The 20,915-nt window shown below is 34.3% G+C and overlaps 1 protein-coding gene across 1 annotated transcript in view; it reads left to right on the forward strand.

Annotated features, from left to right (window-relative positions):
* The window catches only part of Ddx10 (DEAD (Asp-Glu-Ala-Asp) box polypeptide 10), a 260,398-nt gene that overhangs the window by 207,504 nt on the left and 31,979 nt on the right, over positions 1-20,915 (forward strand). Inside the window, exon 17 of the mRNA XM_005378043.2 lies at positions 19,790-19,929. Within this exon, the coding sequence (XP_005378100.1) occupies positions 19,790-19,929 (140 nt within the window). The remainder of the gene's footprint in view (positions 1-19,789; positions 19,930-20,915) is intronic.

The raw sequence follows: 20,915 nt of genomic DNA on the forward strand, positions 1-20,915 counted from the left end.
ACTTCTGCCCTTTTAGGGGGGTGGTCAGTGGCATTTTACCATTGAGCTAGTGTCTTGTTAAATTGTTCAAGGTGGCCTTGCCTGCCTCAGCCTTGTGAATAGCTCAGAAAACAGGTGTGTGTCACTCCCCCCGCAGCAATTCTGCTATTTTTTGTTACAACTTCCTAGAGTTCCACATTTGGCACCAACTGTATTAGAGATAGAACATTTTTTCCCAAATCTTCTAAATACTGAGATTCATCAATTAGCTTCATTCTTCCAAAGATAAAAAAAATAGCTTCCTATTTATATACATGCAGTTCAGTTTATACTCTGGATTTTTTTCAAGTTGCTTGGATAGATGCGTATTTATAAATAGAAGTACAATTTTCCTAAAACTGTAACTTCTTCATTTCTCTTACTAATTAAAAAAATCATGGAAAAGATTTTGCAATAGATTTTGGGAGCATTTAATGATACATAGTTACATAATATTTGGTGTCCTATTTTGATACAGGGACAATATTGGAATACAAAAAGAACCCCCAGAAGTCCATTACTTTCACTTGTTTTTATTATTGAATTATGACAGTAACATAATTCACTCTTACCCTAACTTGACCGTGCTGACAAGGTCTGGATAGGTGATAGGAATAAAGGAAGAGTCAGCATACTCTCTGCAAATAATTTTTGCTAATGGAAGAATTGATTTTGCATTCTAATGGGGGGTCATTTTAACATGGCAACTTAAAATTAACCTTGTCAGAATGTCCTTTATTTCAAGGTGGCCATGTAAAAATGTTCTGCTGATGTGTACACTTATCAAGACCGGGTTTTACAGGTACCTCTTCAAAGACATGATATTCAAAAATTATGCACTAATAATTGATGACAGTTTCCTAACATGCAGGTTTTTAAAGACTAGCTTTGAATAACACTCCACCTGACAAAATAGTTTCTTGACATTTGCACTAGTCCATTCAGGCCATTGTAACAAAATACAACAGATAGATGATTTAATGACAAAAATTTGCTTTCTTACTGCTCTGAACCTAGTAGTACAAAATGAAAGTACTCTCAACACTCCTTTCTGGTGAGATGTCTCTTCTGGACTTCTGCATGGCTATTTTCTTAATAAGTCCTGATGTAGCTTTTTTCCCTGTACTTTGAAAGAGAGAGAGTTATCTAGTGTCACTTCTTTCTTTCATGACACCAGTTTTTTTGGATTAGGGCCCTCTCCTTAAGAAGTCGTTATCTCCTTACAGACTCTGTCTCCAGATAGAGTCACATTGGAAGTTAGATCTTCAACTTACAAATTTGGGGGAACACAAAATTTGGCTTCGTATTAGGCACTTGATATGTGAAAATTATTAGGCATCATCTTAACTTTTGAAGGCCTCTCTCTTTAATGTGGAAGCCCAACATATTAACAGATGATCAAGGTATAATCTGGTAAGAATGATAGCGAATACTATATAGTTAAAGAAGAGTTTTTAGCAGAATACTGAAACATTGTAGGAGTTGGTATGAACAGAGAAAATAAGGCATTATTGGGAAAGGAAGTAACATTATGCTCTGGAGTTGAGCTGTTGTTAATAGGAAACCATGAAGAGTTTTAAACAGAATTGTGGCATAATCTGAAATCGTCTAACCTAGACTCTAAGAAAATGTAAAACTAATTCTTTAGGTACTAAATCAGAGTTAAACTGTATTTCTGGGAAGAGCTTTATTTTCTATGCCATTCTGGAGTCTTTCTAATATTGACTTTGAATTTTCTCTCTGTAATTTAGTTTTTACATTGCATTCTCTGTTGACCTGGAACATAAACAAACTTTATTTGTATCACTGCCACTATATTTATAGGTTGATTCTTACATTTTTTATGTACCTTTGTGCTTTCTTTTAACTAGGCCATATGTATTAACTTTTTAAAACTCTCTACTTAAATCACTGTTGAAGCATTTTTAAAACTGTTTTTGGTGTACCGTATGCATTGTGAACACAAAATTTTATAACATCAAAAATGCTTGACTAATTTGATACTCTAGAAAGCTCTGTGAATAGGTACAGCCTAATAGTTTAATAGTAGTTTCTCCCTCCCTGCAAGGTGAGGAGGCCATTAAGCTTTGTGACTGATTTCCATAGAATGATTGGCTTTGTGCAAGTTTCTCTCCTAGATCAATCTGGTTGTTTGAAAACCTTGGATATAAATTAAAGGTGAATAAGCACAGTGTGATTATAATGGCAAGCCTCATATTTGAGGTAAAGATCCTGCTTCTAACACTCATGATTTGAACACTTGCATACACTGCCTTCCAGTACTGTATAAGTAGTCTACAATTCTGTCAATTTCTGATATGGAAGCTTCCATTTTAAATAAGATTCAAGTAATAAAAAAGAAGGCAGAATACAAAGGAAGATAGGCAGACATCAAAATGAGAATGTTTAGCTCCAAAGTCTTCCTGTTATGATGATGAACCCTATAAAAATTATTTGAAAATTCTTGAAAAAAAAATCATATTTTATTACCAGCCTTCTCAAAGATAGGAAGTATGAAGCTGCTTTCTATCCGCAGGCAATCTAGGCTTTTGTGAAAGCACTGTTGACTTTTTCCATTTTAATGCTGTGTATAGTGTTGCTTTGCTTTCTTTAACATCTACAAATAACAGTGAAATCCAGGACATAAGACACCAAAAGCACGGTATCTTTTTTTTTATTTGGAACAGAACAAATCAAAATCACCAGATAGCAGTTAAGAGAGACTTTTTTCCAAGACAGATCCAACAAGCATTTTTCAGTTAACTAGCAAATTGCTAAGTTTATCTTTCTTTGAAGGCATATTCATCTTTTGGTACTGTTTTCCAGCAATTGTCCACTAGACATGTAAAAGTAACCTCATTAGATGAAAATGCATGTGCTGTATTGGACCTTTGAAGGTTGTCCATTTCTTTTATTACCACTCCTTTATTGACGATAGGCTGCTTCTACAATTTTTTTCTTTTTCACAGTTCACAATTATTTCATGGAAAACAATCGTAATGCTGCTCAACTTTCCACCAGGAAGTGGTTTTAAAAAATAAATATTTAGACCTCATGATTCTACCACTTGCTAGTGGATCTTCTAATGGTTTAATCTTGAAGGATATTCTGCCATAGCATAAAACATCTGGGAATTCTATATAGCCTTAAAGATATCTTTTTACCACAAAAAGACTTGAAAGGATTGTCACTATCCAAACTACAATGCTTCAGGAAAGAGGAGAGGAGCGAGGAAGAGAGAAAGAGAAAGAGGAAGGAGAAATGAGAGATAGAAACAAACGTATTTTTCACGATTTCCCTAGACTACTTTACCTCTGGATAAGATTAGTTTACTGCTGTATTATGCAGACCATTTAGGTATCATGTAATATGTTGCCTTTTTTGGTTAAATAGTTAAGACTAGTAATCATGAAATTAAATCATTTTTTATTATTTAGGTTTATTGGTGCATTTTAGATATACATAATGATCACATTCGTCACATTCATCATAAGGAATTTGTACCTGTATGTGATATAACTTGATTTTTCCCTTCTCCTACCTTCTTTTCAACCCCTCCCCCTCCTTATTTACAAAAGCTTTGTTTCCATTTTTCCTTCTTTTTTCTTGTTTCTTTCTTTTCCTTTCTTTCCTTTCCCTCTGTCCCCTCCCTAGTTCCCCTTTCCTTTTTGAATTTCTTCCTGTGTCACAATATGTATTATCCATTTTGGTCCTTATTTACACTTTTGATTTCTCATACCAGAGAAATAAGGAGTACTACATTGTATAAAAATAAACATCATCTTTATCCATTCATCAGTTGATGGGCATTTGGGCTGTTTCCATGATTTAGCGCTTACAAACTGTGCTGCTATAATCACGGGTGTGAATACACTGCTATAATATGATAGCTTTAACTCTTTTGGGGAAGATTTCGAGAAAGGGAGTAGCTGGGTCAAATGGAACCTCTAGTTTTAGTCTTTTGAGTAATCTCCACACTGATTTCCATAGTGGTTGCACCAGTCTGCACTTCCACCAACAGTGGAGAAGTGTTCCTTTTCCCCTACAACCCTGCTAGCATTTGTTATTGCTTGCTTTCTTGATAATAGCCAGTTTTTTCTTGAGTGAGATGGAATCTCAGCATTGTTTTAATTTGAATTTCTCCAATGACCAGTGATATTGAACATTTTTTTCATATTATTTATTTGCTGTTTCTACTTTTTCATCTGAGAAATATCTAGTCATTTCAGGTGCCCATTTTTGGGCAGTCCACCAAATCTTAGTTGCTATACTCACCCTTTCTCCTTTACCTTGTAAATTCTAGCTCATCCTTAAGACTGTTTCAGATCTCTTCTGTAACATTTTCATTATGCGATTAGATTTTTTTAGTATGTATGTTTATTATTAATTAGTAATACTACTAACAGACATAAAATTATATAGAAATCTTTCATCCACTTAACTGGAATAGCATATGCTTAATAAATATTTGCTAAAGAAAAGGGAAAAATAATGTGCAAGAGTGTTCATAAATTTTTATGATTTTTTTTTAAATTTTCTTCTAATTTGAGAATTAAACCCCTGGCTTTGCATCTACTAGGTAAGCATTTAACTACTGAGCTGCACTGCCAGCCATAGTAGCTTTTTAGAACAGTGATCCTTTAGGATTTACTTGAAGATTGTTATTAACTTCATTGACTTGTAGTAGCAATTTTGAATGATAAAAGATATTTGGTTATTTTTATGTAGAGAATTGTGCAATAAAATGTCTGAAGATTTGAATTCTAGCTCTACCAATATATTGAAGTTTTCTAAACTTTTTATTTCCTTGTCTGTGAAATTTTACATTTTTTGTTCATTAAACAAATATTGGTGTGTAATACATTATCTTTAAATTTTAACTTTTAAATAGTCTGTCTGCCCGTCCGCCCTTCCTTCCTTCCTTCCTTCCTTCCTTCCTTCCTTCCTTCCTTCCTTCCTTCCTTCCTTCCTTCCTTCTTTCTTCCTCTGCCCTGCCCTGCCCTCCCTTGCCCTCCCCTCTAGGCGTCTGGGCCTCTTGGGGAAGGAATTGGTTAGGCACATTGCCTATGTTACTGTGAATGATAACAATGCCCACATTGGTATCTTGTCTAGCCACCAAGTCTCCTTTAGTTTAAAATGCTAATCTGTTTTAGAGTTACAAGTTGTCTGATCTGAGCTTTGGTAGAAACCAGTATCTGGGGTTTATTGTCAAAGCAATATCATATACGTGGTCTTTACCAGTATTACTGGATTCTGTTTTAAAATCATACCCATTTATAACTGATACATACATAGAGGAGCTCCAGACAGTTTGGTATTAGAAGTCCATCTTGATGTCTTTTCATAGTTGCTACTCTGATGAAAGTAAAGATAATATTCACAGAGTTCCTATCTCTTGCCATATGCTTGATACACATGAAAGCCTTTTCTGAAGGTTGTGGGGTTTTCTTTGACTGGAAGATTGAGATCTAGCCAGTGAAGGTGAACTCTTTTTAGAGCTTTCAAAGTTCACTTATCCATTTATTCATCAGTGTACATTTAGGTTGTTTCCACCTTTGGTTATTGTGAATAATGTTACAAAGAGCATGTGTGTATAAGTATCTATTTTAAATACTTCAGTAATCTTTACATTCCTTTTCTGAGATTGAAGGACAGTCTTTTCAAACTGTCTTTTTTTCATCCTAACCACTGTCTTACTCATAATGACCTATGGAAACAAAGTTTTGGAGAGGATGAAGATAATGAAAAGTTCCAGGAGTATTTTTTTCTAGTTATTTTCTGAAGCATGTTTTTGCTATAACCATCTACATGAAAACAGCATTACATTATGTTATACAAAAAACTATAAAATACTGGATAGAGTTGTTACTAAGGTATGTTTGCAGTTACATATTAGTGATGCTAACTAATTCATTAAGAGTGTATAAAATACTATACTGATGAAAAATACAAGCTTATACATGATTAATATACCATATAAACCTGAAAAATACTAAAAAATTCGTGTAACTATTCATCATTCTAAAGAAGAACCAAAAGAACATGTGCAGTAATGAATTTGTGACAAGTCCTGCTCACTTGGTGGACTTGGAATATTAATACTCAAGACTCACAGCTCTGAGACAGTGGTTCTCCACCTGAGCCATGCCAGGGTGTACTGCTCAATTATGATAGTTTCAAAAAATTCACCTTCTCTTTCAACTGTAATATACATCTCCTTATAGCAGAGGCTTCCAGGAAGTTGAATAGAGTTGATATGTATGTGGCTATCTAAACATTTGTTGCTACAAGTGGAAGTGAGTAGAAAAGTTAGCTCAGTGACTGAGTAATATTTGTTTGAGCAGTGAAGAACTTCAAGCTTCGTGAGTATATACAGACATGATAATCAGTGGCCTATTCGAACTGGACACATTATCAGAGTAACCTAGTTACTAGTGGAATGATTGGATATTTTGTATATGAAACATGCAGTGCCCCACAGTTTGTAAATAAAGTGTGAGGCACGGTCCTATAAGAGTATATAGTTCTTTTGTAATTATTGACATTGTGTGTATGTGTGTGTGCGTGTATCATGATTGTATAAGAGTTCTGTTGTTATTATTGTTGCAATTTTATGTGTGTATTTTAATCTCAGCCCCTTAAAACAAGTCACCAGAAAAATCATAGTATTCTCAAGTATGCTTTGAATGTAACGACGTTTAAACTTTCACCCGTAATTTCCTGTTGCTAAGTTTCTCCTTAATTTCTATTTTATTCTCATTTGTAACCTGCCTCCAGTGAAATTTCTGTTCCTTACTAATGCACTGGTCTCTATCAGTTCCTTTTTTTTCTGCAGTGTTTTTCTGTTGCTATGTGTATTGTGAATCCCCCCCGCCTCCCCGATTTAGGCTACAGATTACTTTGACTTTTCCAATGGGCATTTCTTAATATTGTTTGTAGTCCTGGGCTGAAGTTTATGACACCTTTGGATAGATTTTAAAACCAATTAGAGACTTCAGAAGCTTATTGGATATGGTGATGCCTATACTTTCGCAATTCAAAGTAAATGGGAAGAGAGGGGTATGCATAATATTATATTTTCTTATTAGGACATTTAAGAGCATGCATAACCATCATTATTTCACATAAACTAACAAAGAAACCATGGGAGGACTTTATTAGAACAAAACAAAATCCTTTCCTATGATGATTGGTGTCTGTACCAACATAAAATATGTATAACAATGTTGGAATTATTTTGTAATCATGAGCTTCACATTTCACTGACAACCTAATGTAGATATTTTGATCCCTCGGAAATTTGAAGATAGTTAAGCTCAGGTTTCCAGGTGCAGTCCACCTTTTTAGAATTATTTAGAGTGCTCTACTTCCCTTTTACCAAAACAAGTACCTTCTATTCTGACATTCATTGGCTAGACCTACCATATTAATTCCAAAGTAATGAAATTAGTGCAGTAATACCACCTTGTTATTTACCTAAAGCTACCCATCTTCAGTGGTAAACTCAAGATTTAATACAAGTTTCATTGAGTACTTTTTGAACAGAACCCTGGTTACACAAGAAATAGTACCATGAATCACAAATGGGATCCAATTTAAAAGAAAACTCAATCAAATTAAAAAACTTTTGCACAGCAATAGAAACAACCAACAGAATGAACAGACAATCTGCAGAATGGGAAAAAAATTTTGCCAGCTACACTTCAGACAGAAAACTCGTATCTATAACTCAAAAAAATTAGATCACTCCCAAATAAAAGACCCAGTCAAAAAACAGATGACTGAAATGAATAAGAAATACAAAAGGCCAATAACCATGAAAAAGTTTAATATTTCTGGCCATTAGAGGAATGCAAATTAAAACAACACCAAGATTCTACCTTATCTCAAAAAGAATGGCTGTCATAAAGAAATGAAATGATAACAAATGCTGGCAAAGACTGAGGGGAGAAAAGGAACATTCCTACTTTGCTGGTGGGAATGTAAACTAGTACAACCACTAGAGTTTTTTTCCTCAAAAAACTAAAATTAGAAATTCCCTTTGACCAGTTATTGCCCTTCTAGGTGTCTTCCCAGAAGCATTGTCATAGTACAGTGATACTGTGCATGTCCATGTTTATAGCAGTACAATTCATAATAACTAAATCTTGGAAATAGCCCATATGTTCATCAACAGATGAATTTATAAAAAAAATGGCACTTACACACAATGGAGTACTACTGTACCATAAAGAAGGATAAACTTCAGTAATTTATAGCAAAATGGATGCACCTTGGGACCATAATGTTCCATGGTTTCTCTTCTGTGAGAAATCCAAAATACAAATAAAGAACAAAATAAAAGATAGGTAATAGGAAGGAAGGAGATAGAGCTTTTCAAATGGGAAGGGGATGAAGAGAGAATTAAGATGTGTTATGTATATGTACCAGCTCTTCACAAGCAATGTAAACATTATGTACTGGATACTTGTACTGATAGAAACTAAAATAAAGCTCTCATTAACAACTGCTGCTCCCATGTTCCTCCCATACATGTCTAGGTTTATTCCATATGGTTATGAGGTTGTTCGTGGAAAAGTGCCTGGTTAAGGGAACTAGTACGAGCTCAAATCTACATTGTATTTTCCTTTTCAAGCTGTGTAGGGAGTATATCTGGCAGGGGACTATATCTGCTTAGAGGGGAGAGAGGTAGCTTTTTCCAGGTATGTGTTAGTATTCACCTTGTAGGTACCTACATAGATCATGTCCTGCATCCTTGCTTGTGCAGTACTGTCAGCTGAAATGCCTCTTTTTATGGCATCTCTGTGTCCCAATTCCGTTTACCCTGAACCTAACTTAAAGGTCATTTTAAATGAAATTTTCCTTAATGACTTCTGCCACCATTAGCCTTATCCTAGGGCCAGCTCTCTCCTTCCGTTGGCTAAGTTTCCATAGCACTTTTCTCCTATAACAATGCATCACTTTCCCCTTTCCCTTAAAATATATATATTTATTCATGCATTATAAACTCCATTAGTCTGTGAGTATGAGCCAGGTTTTGTTTTATCTTGCAGAGTCACTTACTATTTATATATTGTACATAGTAAGCACTCAGTAAATATTTGCTGCATGAATTTAATGCAGAAATTAATTACAGGGTTAAGGGGTGTAGCTCAGTGGCACAGCACCTGCCTGGCAAGTGCAAGGTCCTGAGTTCAATTCCCGAAACAAAAAAAAAAATAAAAGAAAATTACTTATAGTTCTAGATTCTTGGACCAAATGAGACACAAGCACATGTTTCTAAGATTTATGTCAGAAAACACTGTCAAGCTTTAAAGTTCAGCTTTTGTGTGGATATCTAAGTTTTCATTGTAGAATTTATTTCCATGGCTAAAACTGTAAGCAGCATATATGGGTCTACATTTATCTTCTAAGACATTTTACCTGACATCCTAAGGTACCAATTTTTTTTTTAAATAATGTTCTGGAGTTATGTTGAAATATATCAACAAATAAAGACTTAAGGAAGCATCTCATTGCTCTGAATAAGCTGGAAAATCATAAGCATATATTATAGTCTTAAATATTTTACTTCCTAATAAGCAACTACTCTAGAAGAAATTCTTCCTCTGTGGTCCTATCTGAATTATAAATAAGAAGGAAGATAGGCCACTCAGCACAAATATCTGAAAGGCACAAATGTCTCATTAGGAACAACCAAAATACTTCGTTGCCTGTCTAAAGGGATTATAATTTCTAGACGAATAAAAAAGTCATTATGGAATTGTATTTTAAATGACTTAAAATGTAGCAGATAATAAAATGTTGGATTCGGAAAGGACTTGAGCCAGACTACCTGTGCATTTTAAGAATAGCCAGTAGGTCTTCTATATAGTTTAATTATTGCACATTTTAACAGAAAATGAGTAGATTATACTGTTCTCTATGTAGAAAGATGCTAGTTAGAGATAACATGGGAATTTCTTAGGAATCATGTGTCTGTCTTCACTTTATGCTCGTTTTATTACTCTCGTGACCAGTTATGAAACTGCCTAGTGCCAGGAGTCTGGTCTTATCACAAAGAAAGCTCTGCAGCTTGTTGGACACGGGGCTATGACCTTCAACAGTGTTTCTTTTAATATTACAGTGTGCATGTAAGCAGCACTAGAAGTCAGAAGTTCAAGGTGTCGGGTGATGCTTGTTGTGAGAGATCTTGTGCTGTTACAAGCAAACAAGGGCTTTGTCCCTACTGGCCATGTTTGAGCTACACTGAAATTGGTTTTTTAAAAAAAACTCATCAGGAGATTCCCAGCATAAGTGGCAAAGATGTGCTCATGTGCACCTATGGTTGTGCTCTTACAGAGTTGCATTTGGTCTTTATGACACTGTGGAAAGGGACTGTGGAACCTCGACATATCTGGACTTCCTAACAGCTCTGTCGTCTAAAGTGTGTCATTAACAAAGTTACCTAACCTGTTAAGGCTCCTTTTTTTAAAGCCTCCGTTTTAAATCTGAAACTGTGTGATGGGAATGCTAATACTTCCTTTGAATGTAACCTCCCTTTTTAAGCTAAAAATTTGTTTCTTTTTTTTGTGTTGATAAAATTTCTCACTTAAAATGCTATCATTCCTTCAATGCTCTCTCTCAGTGATGGGAGTGTTGGGTCTTGCCTGCTCGAGCTGACTTCAGGGCGCTGTCTCTCCCTTTCCTCTCTAGTGCTTCCTACTTGGGAGCTGCAGTGACCATTTCAAAGGAACAGAACTTTAAGTTACTCATTTGTTGAATAATCTAGATTTTGTAGGTAAATGAATATAAAAATATTTGCAGCGGTGTGTTGAAAAGTAATCTTTTACCTTTTTATTTTTAAAATTTAGGTATAATTCACATATAAAATTGGCCCCTTTAGAATTGCAATTCAATTTATAAACTTGTACAAACCAGCAGTATCTAATTTTAGAACATTTTTATCACTATTGTCCCCAAACAAAACGCAGTATCCACTGATTCTATTTCCTCTTTTGTCTTGTCTTTGACAGTCATTGTGATGCCTTCTGTCTCTATAAACTACCAATTATAGAAATCTCTTGGGTACCGATTCATGCTGGGCATGCTAGCACACACCTGTAATCCCAGCACTCGGAGGCTGAGACAGGAGAATTGCTGCAAGTTGAAGGCCAGCCTGTGCTACATAGTGAGACTCTGTCTTTAAAAAAAAAAACAAAACATGTAATAGGTAGTTATTTATTGACTTTTACTTAGCCTACTGATTTTAAGATTCACTCATATTGTAGCATTTCCAATCATATCTTTCATTAATGAGCAATATTCCATTGTATGGTATCTCACATTTTATCTAGTTGCTATGTTTACCTGGACATTTGGCTGTTATGAATAACTAAGCCATAAACATATATGTGCAAGTTTTTCGATGGCTTTTTTTTTCTCTTAAGTATATAACTAAGGTTGTAATTGCTAGCTTGTGTGATATCTTTATGATGAACTTTTTAAAAAAGTGTTTTCCAAAAGGCAGTACTCTTTAATTTGAGGGTCCTTCACATTTATCCTTCTTTCACTCTCCTTCAGTCACTGGTGCTGTCGCACTGGGAAGTGGAAGGGGAGACAGAAAAAAACCAATCATGTTTGCTGTGGATGTTTTAAACAAACCAGTTGGATAATTTATTAAAACTAGCCCATTTGAAATGATCCTGTTCTAAGGTGGGTGGCTGTCAAATTGGGGTGACAGCCCTTCAGCAGTGAATGAGGCCTCCATAAAAAATTATTTTAGGTTGGAAAAGTTCATTCAATGACGTTTAATTCAGTAATATCGGTATGATGTGTTTCCTTGGAAGATAACGCTGTCGTGGTTTGTAATTGTTACATTTGTAGGAATGTTTTCCCTTTATTTAATGTATCTTCCTTTTTGTATGTACATAGTTAATGGATTTTCAAATTGTTAGACTCATTCATATACATTTATTGAAACATTCATTTCTCATTTAAATTATTGTTGTTGTTTGGATTTTTTTTTTTAAACACCAAACAAGAGCCAGTTTTTAGTGTGTGCGGAGAAGTTTTCCAGCAATTCACTGAGAGAAGTTGGACTTGGGTTCCACTTGGGAAAATGATACTGAATTGATGGGGAATATAGTAAAATGGAACATGCACATGACTAAAAACCCATCTCCTCCATGTTTTATTGCTCTAAAGCCAAATCTCAACTGGCTTCAAATGGTTTTTCTTTTTCCTCTGAGGTACAGCAGTTTTAGCCAAAGATTGAAAATATAACCTTACATCAGAGAGGTATGTGACCCCGCTCATTCCCTGGCTATTTTATGAACCACTGAAATGTTCTGAATTCTTGCCTTTAAAGATGTTACTTGTGTGGCTTTTGTTCTGTGATTTGTTTTTTTCCTCTACAGCCTGAAACAGTTCAGAGGCTGGCATATGTCACTAGGCAGTTGAAACCTACCATGGTCATTGTTTTCAGGGATGAATGATATTTTTATAGTTCACAACTGTGTAATTTGAGATGTGCTCTTACCAGTTCAGCCCTAAGAAGTTCAGTTGTACTAAACAGAAGTCCTTGATGAGGGGTGGAAGGCTGCTCATGGACTTTTGAAAGTTAGGACTCTTCACTCTCCTAAAATGCATGTATGAATCATACTGTGTGTGTTTCATGGTATTTATTGATTTTCTGGCTTCTGGAAGCTTCAGGTCAGGGACTGCCAGTGCAGAGCTCTTCTGCACATGTTATAATGAAGAATCTATAAAACTTATTTTAGAGTTAAAGAAAAATACCTTGTATTATTTACTGTAGTATGCTATTAGATCAGTAAAAGGAGAAGGGATCCAGTCCTACCATCCAAACTCTCCTCTACATATTCTTTAATAGTATACCCTTTATAATCTACTAGTTAATTGTGAACACATAGATATTATTTTCTTGGAGTCCTTTAATTTTCTTTTAATTTTAAAGAGAATTTTAAAAAAGAACAGTAACAAAATACCAGCAATGTAGGCAAAAACAAAACAAAGCAAAAACATTAAGAATGATACAGGGTTTCAGAACAAAATGATAGGAATTAACAGTGGTTGTTATAGTACATATTTTTACCTTCAAAGTTGCTCAGATTTTAATTTTCACTTCACAGTAAAATTACTATTTGTGATTCACTTCTGTGGGGTTTGTTTTGGTTTTGGTTTTGGTTTTGGTTTTTTGAAACAGAGTCTTGATAATCCAGGTTATCTGTGAATTTGCTAGGAGCTTAGGTTAGCCTTCAACTCCCAGTCTTCCTGCTTCAACCTTCCAAGTGTTAGGATTACAGGCATGTACCATCATGTTCAGCTACACTTCTGTAGGTTTTCACAAATGCATAGAGTTATGTATCCACCACAGTCAGAAGTACAGAATAGTTCCATCACCTCAAACATTACCTCCTGCCTCCCACCATCCTCAGATCTTAGCTAATCACTGATTTGTTTTCTGTCCCTATAGTTTGTCTTTGCCAGAGTATCATACAAAGTGAGTTATCCAGTATGTAACCTTTGGGATCTGACTTCTTTCTAACAAAGTTAATTTAAGATCCTTCCATGTTATTATATAGATAGTCCATTTCATTATTGAGTAAAATTCCGGTCATTACACTGTTGACTACCTGGTTTACAAAAATTACTGTGGTTCAATCTACCATTGAAGTTTTTACTGTTCATGGAATTATTTGTATATTTTTAATCAAATTCTTTTGTATATAATGTTTTGTTTTTGTAATGTAAATATACTGCTTTCTGAGATTTAAATCTAAAACCTATTTCATATTTTTGTTCATTTTAAAATTAACTCTATAGAAAGCAGAAAATGCTTGAAAAGGACTTCACTGAACAGAATGTTCCTAATAACCTTGCATGGTAGATGTGTTGGGATCATCCAGATGTTTTCTAAGTTAAGTACTTTGCTGAGAACCTAGAACTAGGTGAAACACCTGTCAAATAAGTATCTGATACATCAATCTCATCTTAAAGTATTCATTATTGTGGAAAGAATAGCAAACTGATTTACAACTTTTGATTTTATTTAGTGTCTCATTTAGTATAACTTTCCTCCGAGGGGAAAATGATTAAGGATAGAATTCACCATTATTTACTAGCTTATTATAAAATCGTAGCATTGTCAATATCCTGTCAGGCTCTGTGAGATAGTCATAAGATATTCATATGTTAAGTAAGCAAGTGAGTAAGCAATTTAGGAAGAGTAATGAATTTCTATTCAAGGCCACCTTAGAAGACATTTCATTTTGTTCAAAGTCATAAGGTTGAAATGCTGAATCAGCATCTTTCACTGACATGCTGTGTTCAGATTATATCTTTCTTTTATAGCAATGCTCAGTAAATAATAAATATGCATTGAACAGTTTTTAAATGAATTTTTAAGATTCTGAAGATCCTTCTAAATTTGGAATTTGCTCTTTGAAATTTTGAATATTCATATGCTAGCCCTTTACCTGCCATTCTTAATGTGTTCACTGCATGTATTATGTATGTCACGTCTCTATAGTCTTGTAATCAAATATTTCCATTGTTTTGGAATGCTGAGAAAAAAATGTTGAATTTGGATACGCTTTCCTAGCTTTAAGAGACTAATTCTGTAAGCAGGTGGCCTTTGCCTGAACTTCCCTAATTATTTCATCTAGATATTGCTTTTCCTTAGCATTTGACATTGCCTTTTACCTTCTTGACGTCCTATGTGGTTGGATAGCTAGAGCTGACATGTGTTGCCCTCCTCTCATTTGCTGTGTCAGTTTCATATTATAATGCTGAATTTCATGAACAACAGAGATGTTTCTAAGGATCCCCATGATTGTAGAGTCCAGAGCCCTTGATCAGAGATGGAGTTTCCAACTGCAATTCAGTTTTTAGATATTAGAGGTGAATTAACTACACATAGTCTAGCTAGATGCTAAACAAGAAACTAAATAAATTACTACTATACTACAATCAATGTGAGACATTATGAAGTAAATTTCTAGGAAAGAGGAATAAAGTAAAAACATTAAAAATACCTTAATCAGTATTATAGCATTATTAAAAAGTAAAGAGGCGAGGCTATTAAAATTTAATGTCATGGTGTAAGGAGTATAATTGCTGAACCCTGTCTTATACCTCCTATTTGCACATGTGCCTTAATAAATACTTGCTCATTTTCAGTGAATGCATTTAATAATGTCATTAACATTTTTGTGTTAATAACTCAGAAAAAAAGAATTTGTTTTCTTAAATACCTTGTTTCTGAGACATGGCTTAGGTAAATCTCAGAAATCAATTCATCTATACTGAAAATGGTGACTATAGAATCAGAATATTTATTTTAAACTTTAGAACTATGAAAAATTATCTTAATATATTCATAATTGTTTTGAAATTTGATAATTGAGAATAAAAACTTTTTGAACATTTTATTTTTCCTTAAATTTTTTTCCACACTTTCTCTCAGGATCAGACATAGTTTATCATAAATTTTGATTCTTTTCCTCCTGAAATTTCAAAGTGTTAAAAGTTGACATTTTGCTTTTTAGTTCATATAATGAGAAGAATTTGTTTTTAATGTCCTAAATGGTATTAAATAATTAAAACCATAAGTTTTCTAAATTAAGGCTGTTTTGTTTTTATGTGTGTTGTATGGTATACGGGAATGTGGCAAGGGCAACTTTGTATTTAGACTTTGAATTTATTTCCTCACAAATAATTACTAGCAAGCAAGCAGGGCCACACATTATTCAAGAAAGTTTTACAGAAAGTCATGCAGAGGTGTCTCTAAGAAATTAAATGTTTTTATTCTTATAACAACAACAATTATAAATCAATAAATTAGACCTCACCAGAAAAGCAAACATAGCTCTTTTCTCCAGAATGTTGTCATCACAGTGATACTGTAATGAAATTTTTACTTGGTGACTTTTTTTATGATTTGGTTTTGTCCTTAGATGGTAGTGTGGGTATGTTTAAATAAATTAAAGTCATTAGAATCACAATATACTTCTCACAATATTGGTATTACACATGTTGTACTTACATATTTTTTACCATTCTGACAATGGACCAGAAGACAAAAAAGGAAAGGATTGATATTGAAATGTCTTTTGTTCTAACCTCTGTACACTGTTAGTAGTTTGAAATGGTATTTTAAAAAAATGATTGCCATTTTAAAGTCATCATTGTCAGGAGTCAAGTGTAATTCAGCGTAGGTGATATGATATGTCACCGACAATGGAATCCCTTTACAGGTCAGGAATTGGCAAGATCTGAATATTGCTGATAACAAGAAAGTCGTAGCAACACAAACCCTAATTATGTTTTACCCATTTAGCAGTATATTTTCCTTCTGAACTAGTATTTTCCTACAAAAAAATAAACATTTACACTGGGATATCAAGTGAAGTTATTCAAAGCCTCACCTTGTAATTGCTTTCTTTTATTAAATTGTATTTCTTATATGAAAACCACTTCATAATTAATATTAAAACTCCATATTAAATGGTATTAGGTGTTAATATAGTTGAATGAAGCATTCTACTTGGACTGTTAAGTATACAGATGCATGTCAAAGCCAGCAGAGCATCTGGAAATTGGAGGAATTGCCAGAAGCAACCTCTGAGAAGGTAAAAACAACTCAGCCTGAATTCTTGGCCTAAGTGGTTCATTTCACAGATCCCAAGAGACCTCATAGGAAACCACAGTAAAAAGGAAGTGGTGAAGTGGTTGGAAGCCATAATAACAAAATAGAAATGAGAAGCTGTGTACCGTGGGTTACTCTGCAGTTTGATTTTGGTCAGCTAACTACCAATTACAGTACAAATCCTCCAAAAGCAGAAGGCAAAATCTAGTGCTTCTATAATATATTATCAGAGTGTCCAGTTGTCTACAAAAATATTAGACATTTAAGTAATAGAGTGTAATTCATAGCTAAGAAAAAGGTAGTTAGTTGAAACTATTAGCCCAGATTGAAATTTAGCAAAAACTCCTATAGAGATATTTTAAATATATGTAAATAATTAGTAGGAAAATATGTTCTAAGGATTAAAGGAAATTAAGGTATGGATGAAGAAAAAGGTGATCTCCCCAGAGGAATGAAAACTGAAAAGTAAAAACTAAGTCTAGTAATCCTGGAGCTGAGAAGAAAACTGTAAAAAGTAAAAACTAGTTCTAGTAATCCTAGAGCTGAGAAGAATAATTATTGAAATAATTATGTAGGCTCAAGAGCAGCTTGGAAATGTCAGGAAAAAAGAAATAGCAAACCTGCAGAAGTAGGTCTGTTCAAACAATATAAAGAAAAAAAGCTGAAGAAAAACAAACAGAAGCAGACATTTGGATTCCATAATGCAGCTACACTTCAATGGGAGGGGACAAGGATGAAAAAAGAATTAAGACGTATTATGTACACATACAAACTCCCACATCACAAATGTAACCATTATGAACTGCAAACAGATACAAGCTTTTTTTTTTTAAAAAAAAGGAACTACTGTGTATGAGGGCTTATTATCATGTAACAAAGAAAATAACTGCTGTTACCTAAGTTGTCTGAAAAGGCTGTAAAGTAACTCTTTCCTTTCCCACTGTCTGTGAGAGGCCAGGAGGCCAGGTTTTCTTCTTATATATACTTCACCCAAAACAACGTATTGTATCAGACCTAATGCAGAAACAGGTTTGAAAATATTGGGGGTTGAACTCAGGGCCTCTCATTATGCTACATTTCCAGCCCTTAAATTTTTTATTTTGAGACAGGGTCTTGTTAAATTGCTGGTTGCCTAGGCTGGACTCATACTCGTGATCCTCCTGCCTCAGTCTTTCAGAGTACTGTGAGGATAGATACATGGCACCAAGCCCAGTTCTGCTGTCTTCTTTCTAGTTATACCTTAGAGATGTGCAAAAATATAAAGCAGTGGGTTTTTTGTTGTTGTTTTGTTTGTTTGGGTTTTTTTATACCAGAAATCAAACTTAGGACCTTGCGCTTGCCAGGGACGTGCTGTGCCGCTTAGCTATAACTCTGGCCCGGCAATGTTCTTTAGTTTGGACCTTAGGGCTGTTTTTTGTTGTTTTGTTTTGTTTGTTTTAAATAAAAATATGCTTTTATGTTGGCATGTAGCAAGTTTGTTATTAAATGAATTTAAAAATTATTTTTAATTCTTAGTTTTTATTTCGAATATAGTAAGTATCAGTAGATGTGCCTCACAATAACAAAATCTCTTTGGAATTTTCAATTCTTTTTAACTATAAAGGGGTCCTGAGACCAAAAAGTTGTGAGAAATGTTTTGAGTATGTTCTGTCTCCACCTTCAGATAGCACATTCCTTTAAGAGCAGCAAACAGAAAAATTGGAAGTACCTTGTAGCGCAAGAGATAAGTGTTCTTGAGTATAGGATGGTATTCAATTTTTATTGCTATCTCTATTTCCAAGTAAAGATGTCGTTTGCCATAGGTATGCAGCTTATTGCTTCTAAGGTCACACTCCTGTAACTCCTACCCGCCGCTGCCTGCTGATACTTGCTTCCAGACCTTTTCTGGCCAGGGAGCTTTATTAAGAAAGCAGTGGGAACTTTTGCAGGGGTGACTAATCTTTGCCTTCTTTACTTCTTTCTCTTTTGTTATGTTTAAAGGTTATCAAGGGAGAGTTAATCAAAATTCTTAGGGGCCTTCTATAGTAGCCTACACACTTTATCACTGTACTGTACTGAGTTATGATTCTGTTTTTTGGAAAGAGCATTAATCATTTGGAATAAAAGCATCATTGAAGTTTGTCTCACTTGGTGTGAAGAATTGTAAGGATAGGAACTGAGAGAAACTTACCCAGGCTCCTGGATTTCTGTCTGACCCACAATCTTCTCCTAAATGAAAGGGGCACTGCTTATTTGTCTACTAGGGGGCAGATCCAATCTGCCAGAAATAAATGTGGTATAAGTGACATTAACAAATTAAATGTATAGCAAGTTTACTCTTGCCTTATTTTGTTCCTTGACAAAAATGAATTTAACTCTCCCTCCCCCCAAAAAAACAACCCCACAGAACCAAAAAATAACCCACTCACATACTTGCCTGAAACCAAATAGATCCAGCTTCTTCCTTACGTTCCCTTTCATTACTGCTTTTCCCATCTCTTTCTGCTCTTCGCCTTTCCACAGTTCTTTTTGTTTTTGTTTTTGTTTTTGTTTTTGTTTTCGTACCAGGAATCAAACTCAGGACCTTGCATTTACTAGGCAGGCGCTGGGCCGCTGAGCTACATCCCCGGCTCTTTCCCACAGTTCTTAGTGACTTTGTACTCGGCATTAAATTTGGAAGGCTCCTTGATATAAATAAGCTTGTTGCAGATCTGTTTTTTAAGACTTGCATTATTGTTATAAAATTATACAAATTTATTATATTCTCACTTCTGGTCTTTGATGTTTTTAGCTAATATTTTTGGTAGTGTTGAAATATATGTATGTTAATAGGACTGAAACAACTTTGTATGCTATTTCTTTGTTAATTGAGTTACATGGAAAAATAAAATGGACAGTTTCCCCCTGTATATAGTTTAGGGCACTTACTAAAGATTTACTTTCTGAATAATAGTTTATTTTTGGAATGATACAAATTTTCTTTGTTTTTAAGTTGTTGTAGTTGTGCAAGTTACTTCGAGTCCTTCATCAGAAGATTTCTAATTTGAGGATGTCCATTAGAAGAGTATATAATTGGGTCCAGAAATAAAACCTGATTATTCATCAGCTATCACCTTAAATCACATTTTCCTTGTGTTTTCTTAGAGCAAAGATGAAGAGGAGGCCTTTCTGGATTGGAGTGATGATGATGATGATGGTGGATTTGATCCAAGCACACTTCCAGATCCAGATAAACACAGAAGCTCTGAAGAATCAGATAGTGAAGAAACTGAAGATAAGATTAGGTATGTTTTTACTACTGGCATCGTTAAGTACATAACCTAGTCTTTAATGAATTCAAAAGACATTACTACAAATATTCCTGCCAGCAAGTATTTACCTTTAATATTTTGGGAAATCCTGCTGCTGTTTCTTGTTTTGCTTATAAGCCATTTTACAAATGCTCTTCTTTTCAATTTAAGCAACTTTTAAAATTATTATTATGTATGTAATCCCTATTAACAAAAGTGTGACATTCGAGTTGTTTTTTTTCCCCTGTTCTTTTTGCTTATCTTTGTTTCTTCATTGAGGTAGAGTGTATACAGAGGTAGGATGTTATTTTGATTGAGTATAAAAGGATGCTATTGAGGGTGTTATTAAAAATTGCCTCTGAATTTTTAAAAAAGGTCAGTTACTTTCACATCATATATAGTAACAAAATAATTGATAACTTTTATGTAAACAATTCTTCACAAATTCTTTCAAATTACATGTTCACTTGCTATCTGCCACCATGCTCCCTAAAAAATGAAATATGGTCAATTGAGTAACAGTATGACATGCTCAGCATTTGTTTTCAGAGTGCTATTTATTAGATTACATTAAAATTATATTGATTTAAAAGTTGAGAATGTTAAACTTCATGGACTTTCTGAACCATTAAGCCAAATTTAGATCTTTGTGACAAAGTTAGTATGCTTGAAGGGAAGATGGAGCTTGATGGAACTCCTCACATATGAGCTTAGAGAGTCAATAGTTACAGAAATAGGCTATAGAGAACTACTGTATAATTTGGTCTTTTTTAATTTTTATTATTATACGGTTGTAGTACATAATGCTTATATTGACTGGGGGGAGTCAGTACTTGTATGTAACGCATCTTAATTCTCTTTATCTCTCCTTCTGCTTCCCTTCATCCCCTTGCCCTCTATCTCTTGGTGCCCTTCTATTTGCCATAATTTGGTTTTAAATAAGAACAGCTTTATGAAAATATATTAAAAAGATTATTCTC

The sequence above is a fragment of the Chinchilla lanigera genome, unplaced genomic scaffold (genome assembly GCF_000276665.1).
Source record: "Chinchilla lanigera isolate Chin_1 unplaced genomic scaffold, ChiLan1.0 scaffold00011, whole genome shotgun sequence".
Classification (NCBI taxonomy): Eukaryota; Metazoa; Chordata; class Mammalia; order Rodentia; family Chinchillidae; genus Chinchilla; species Chinchilla lanigera.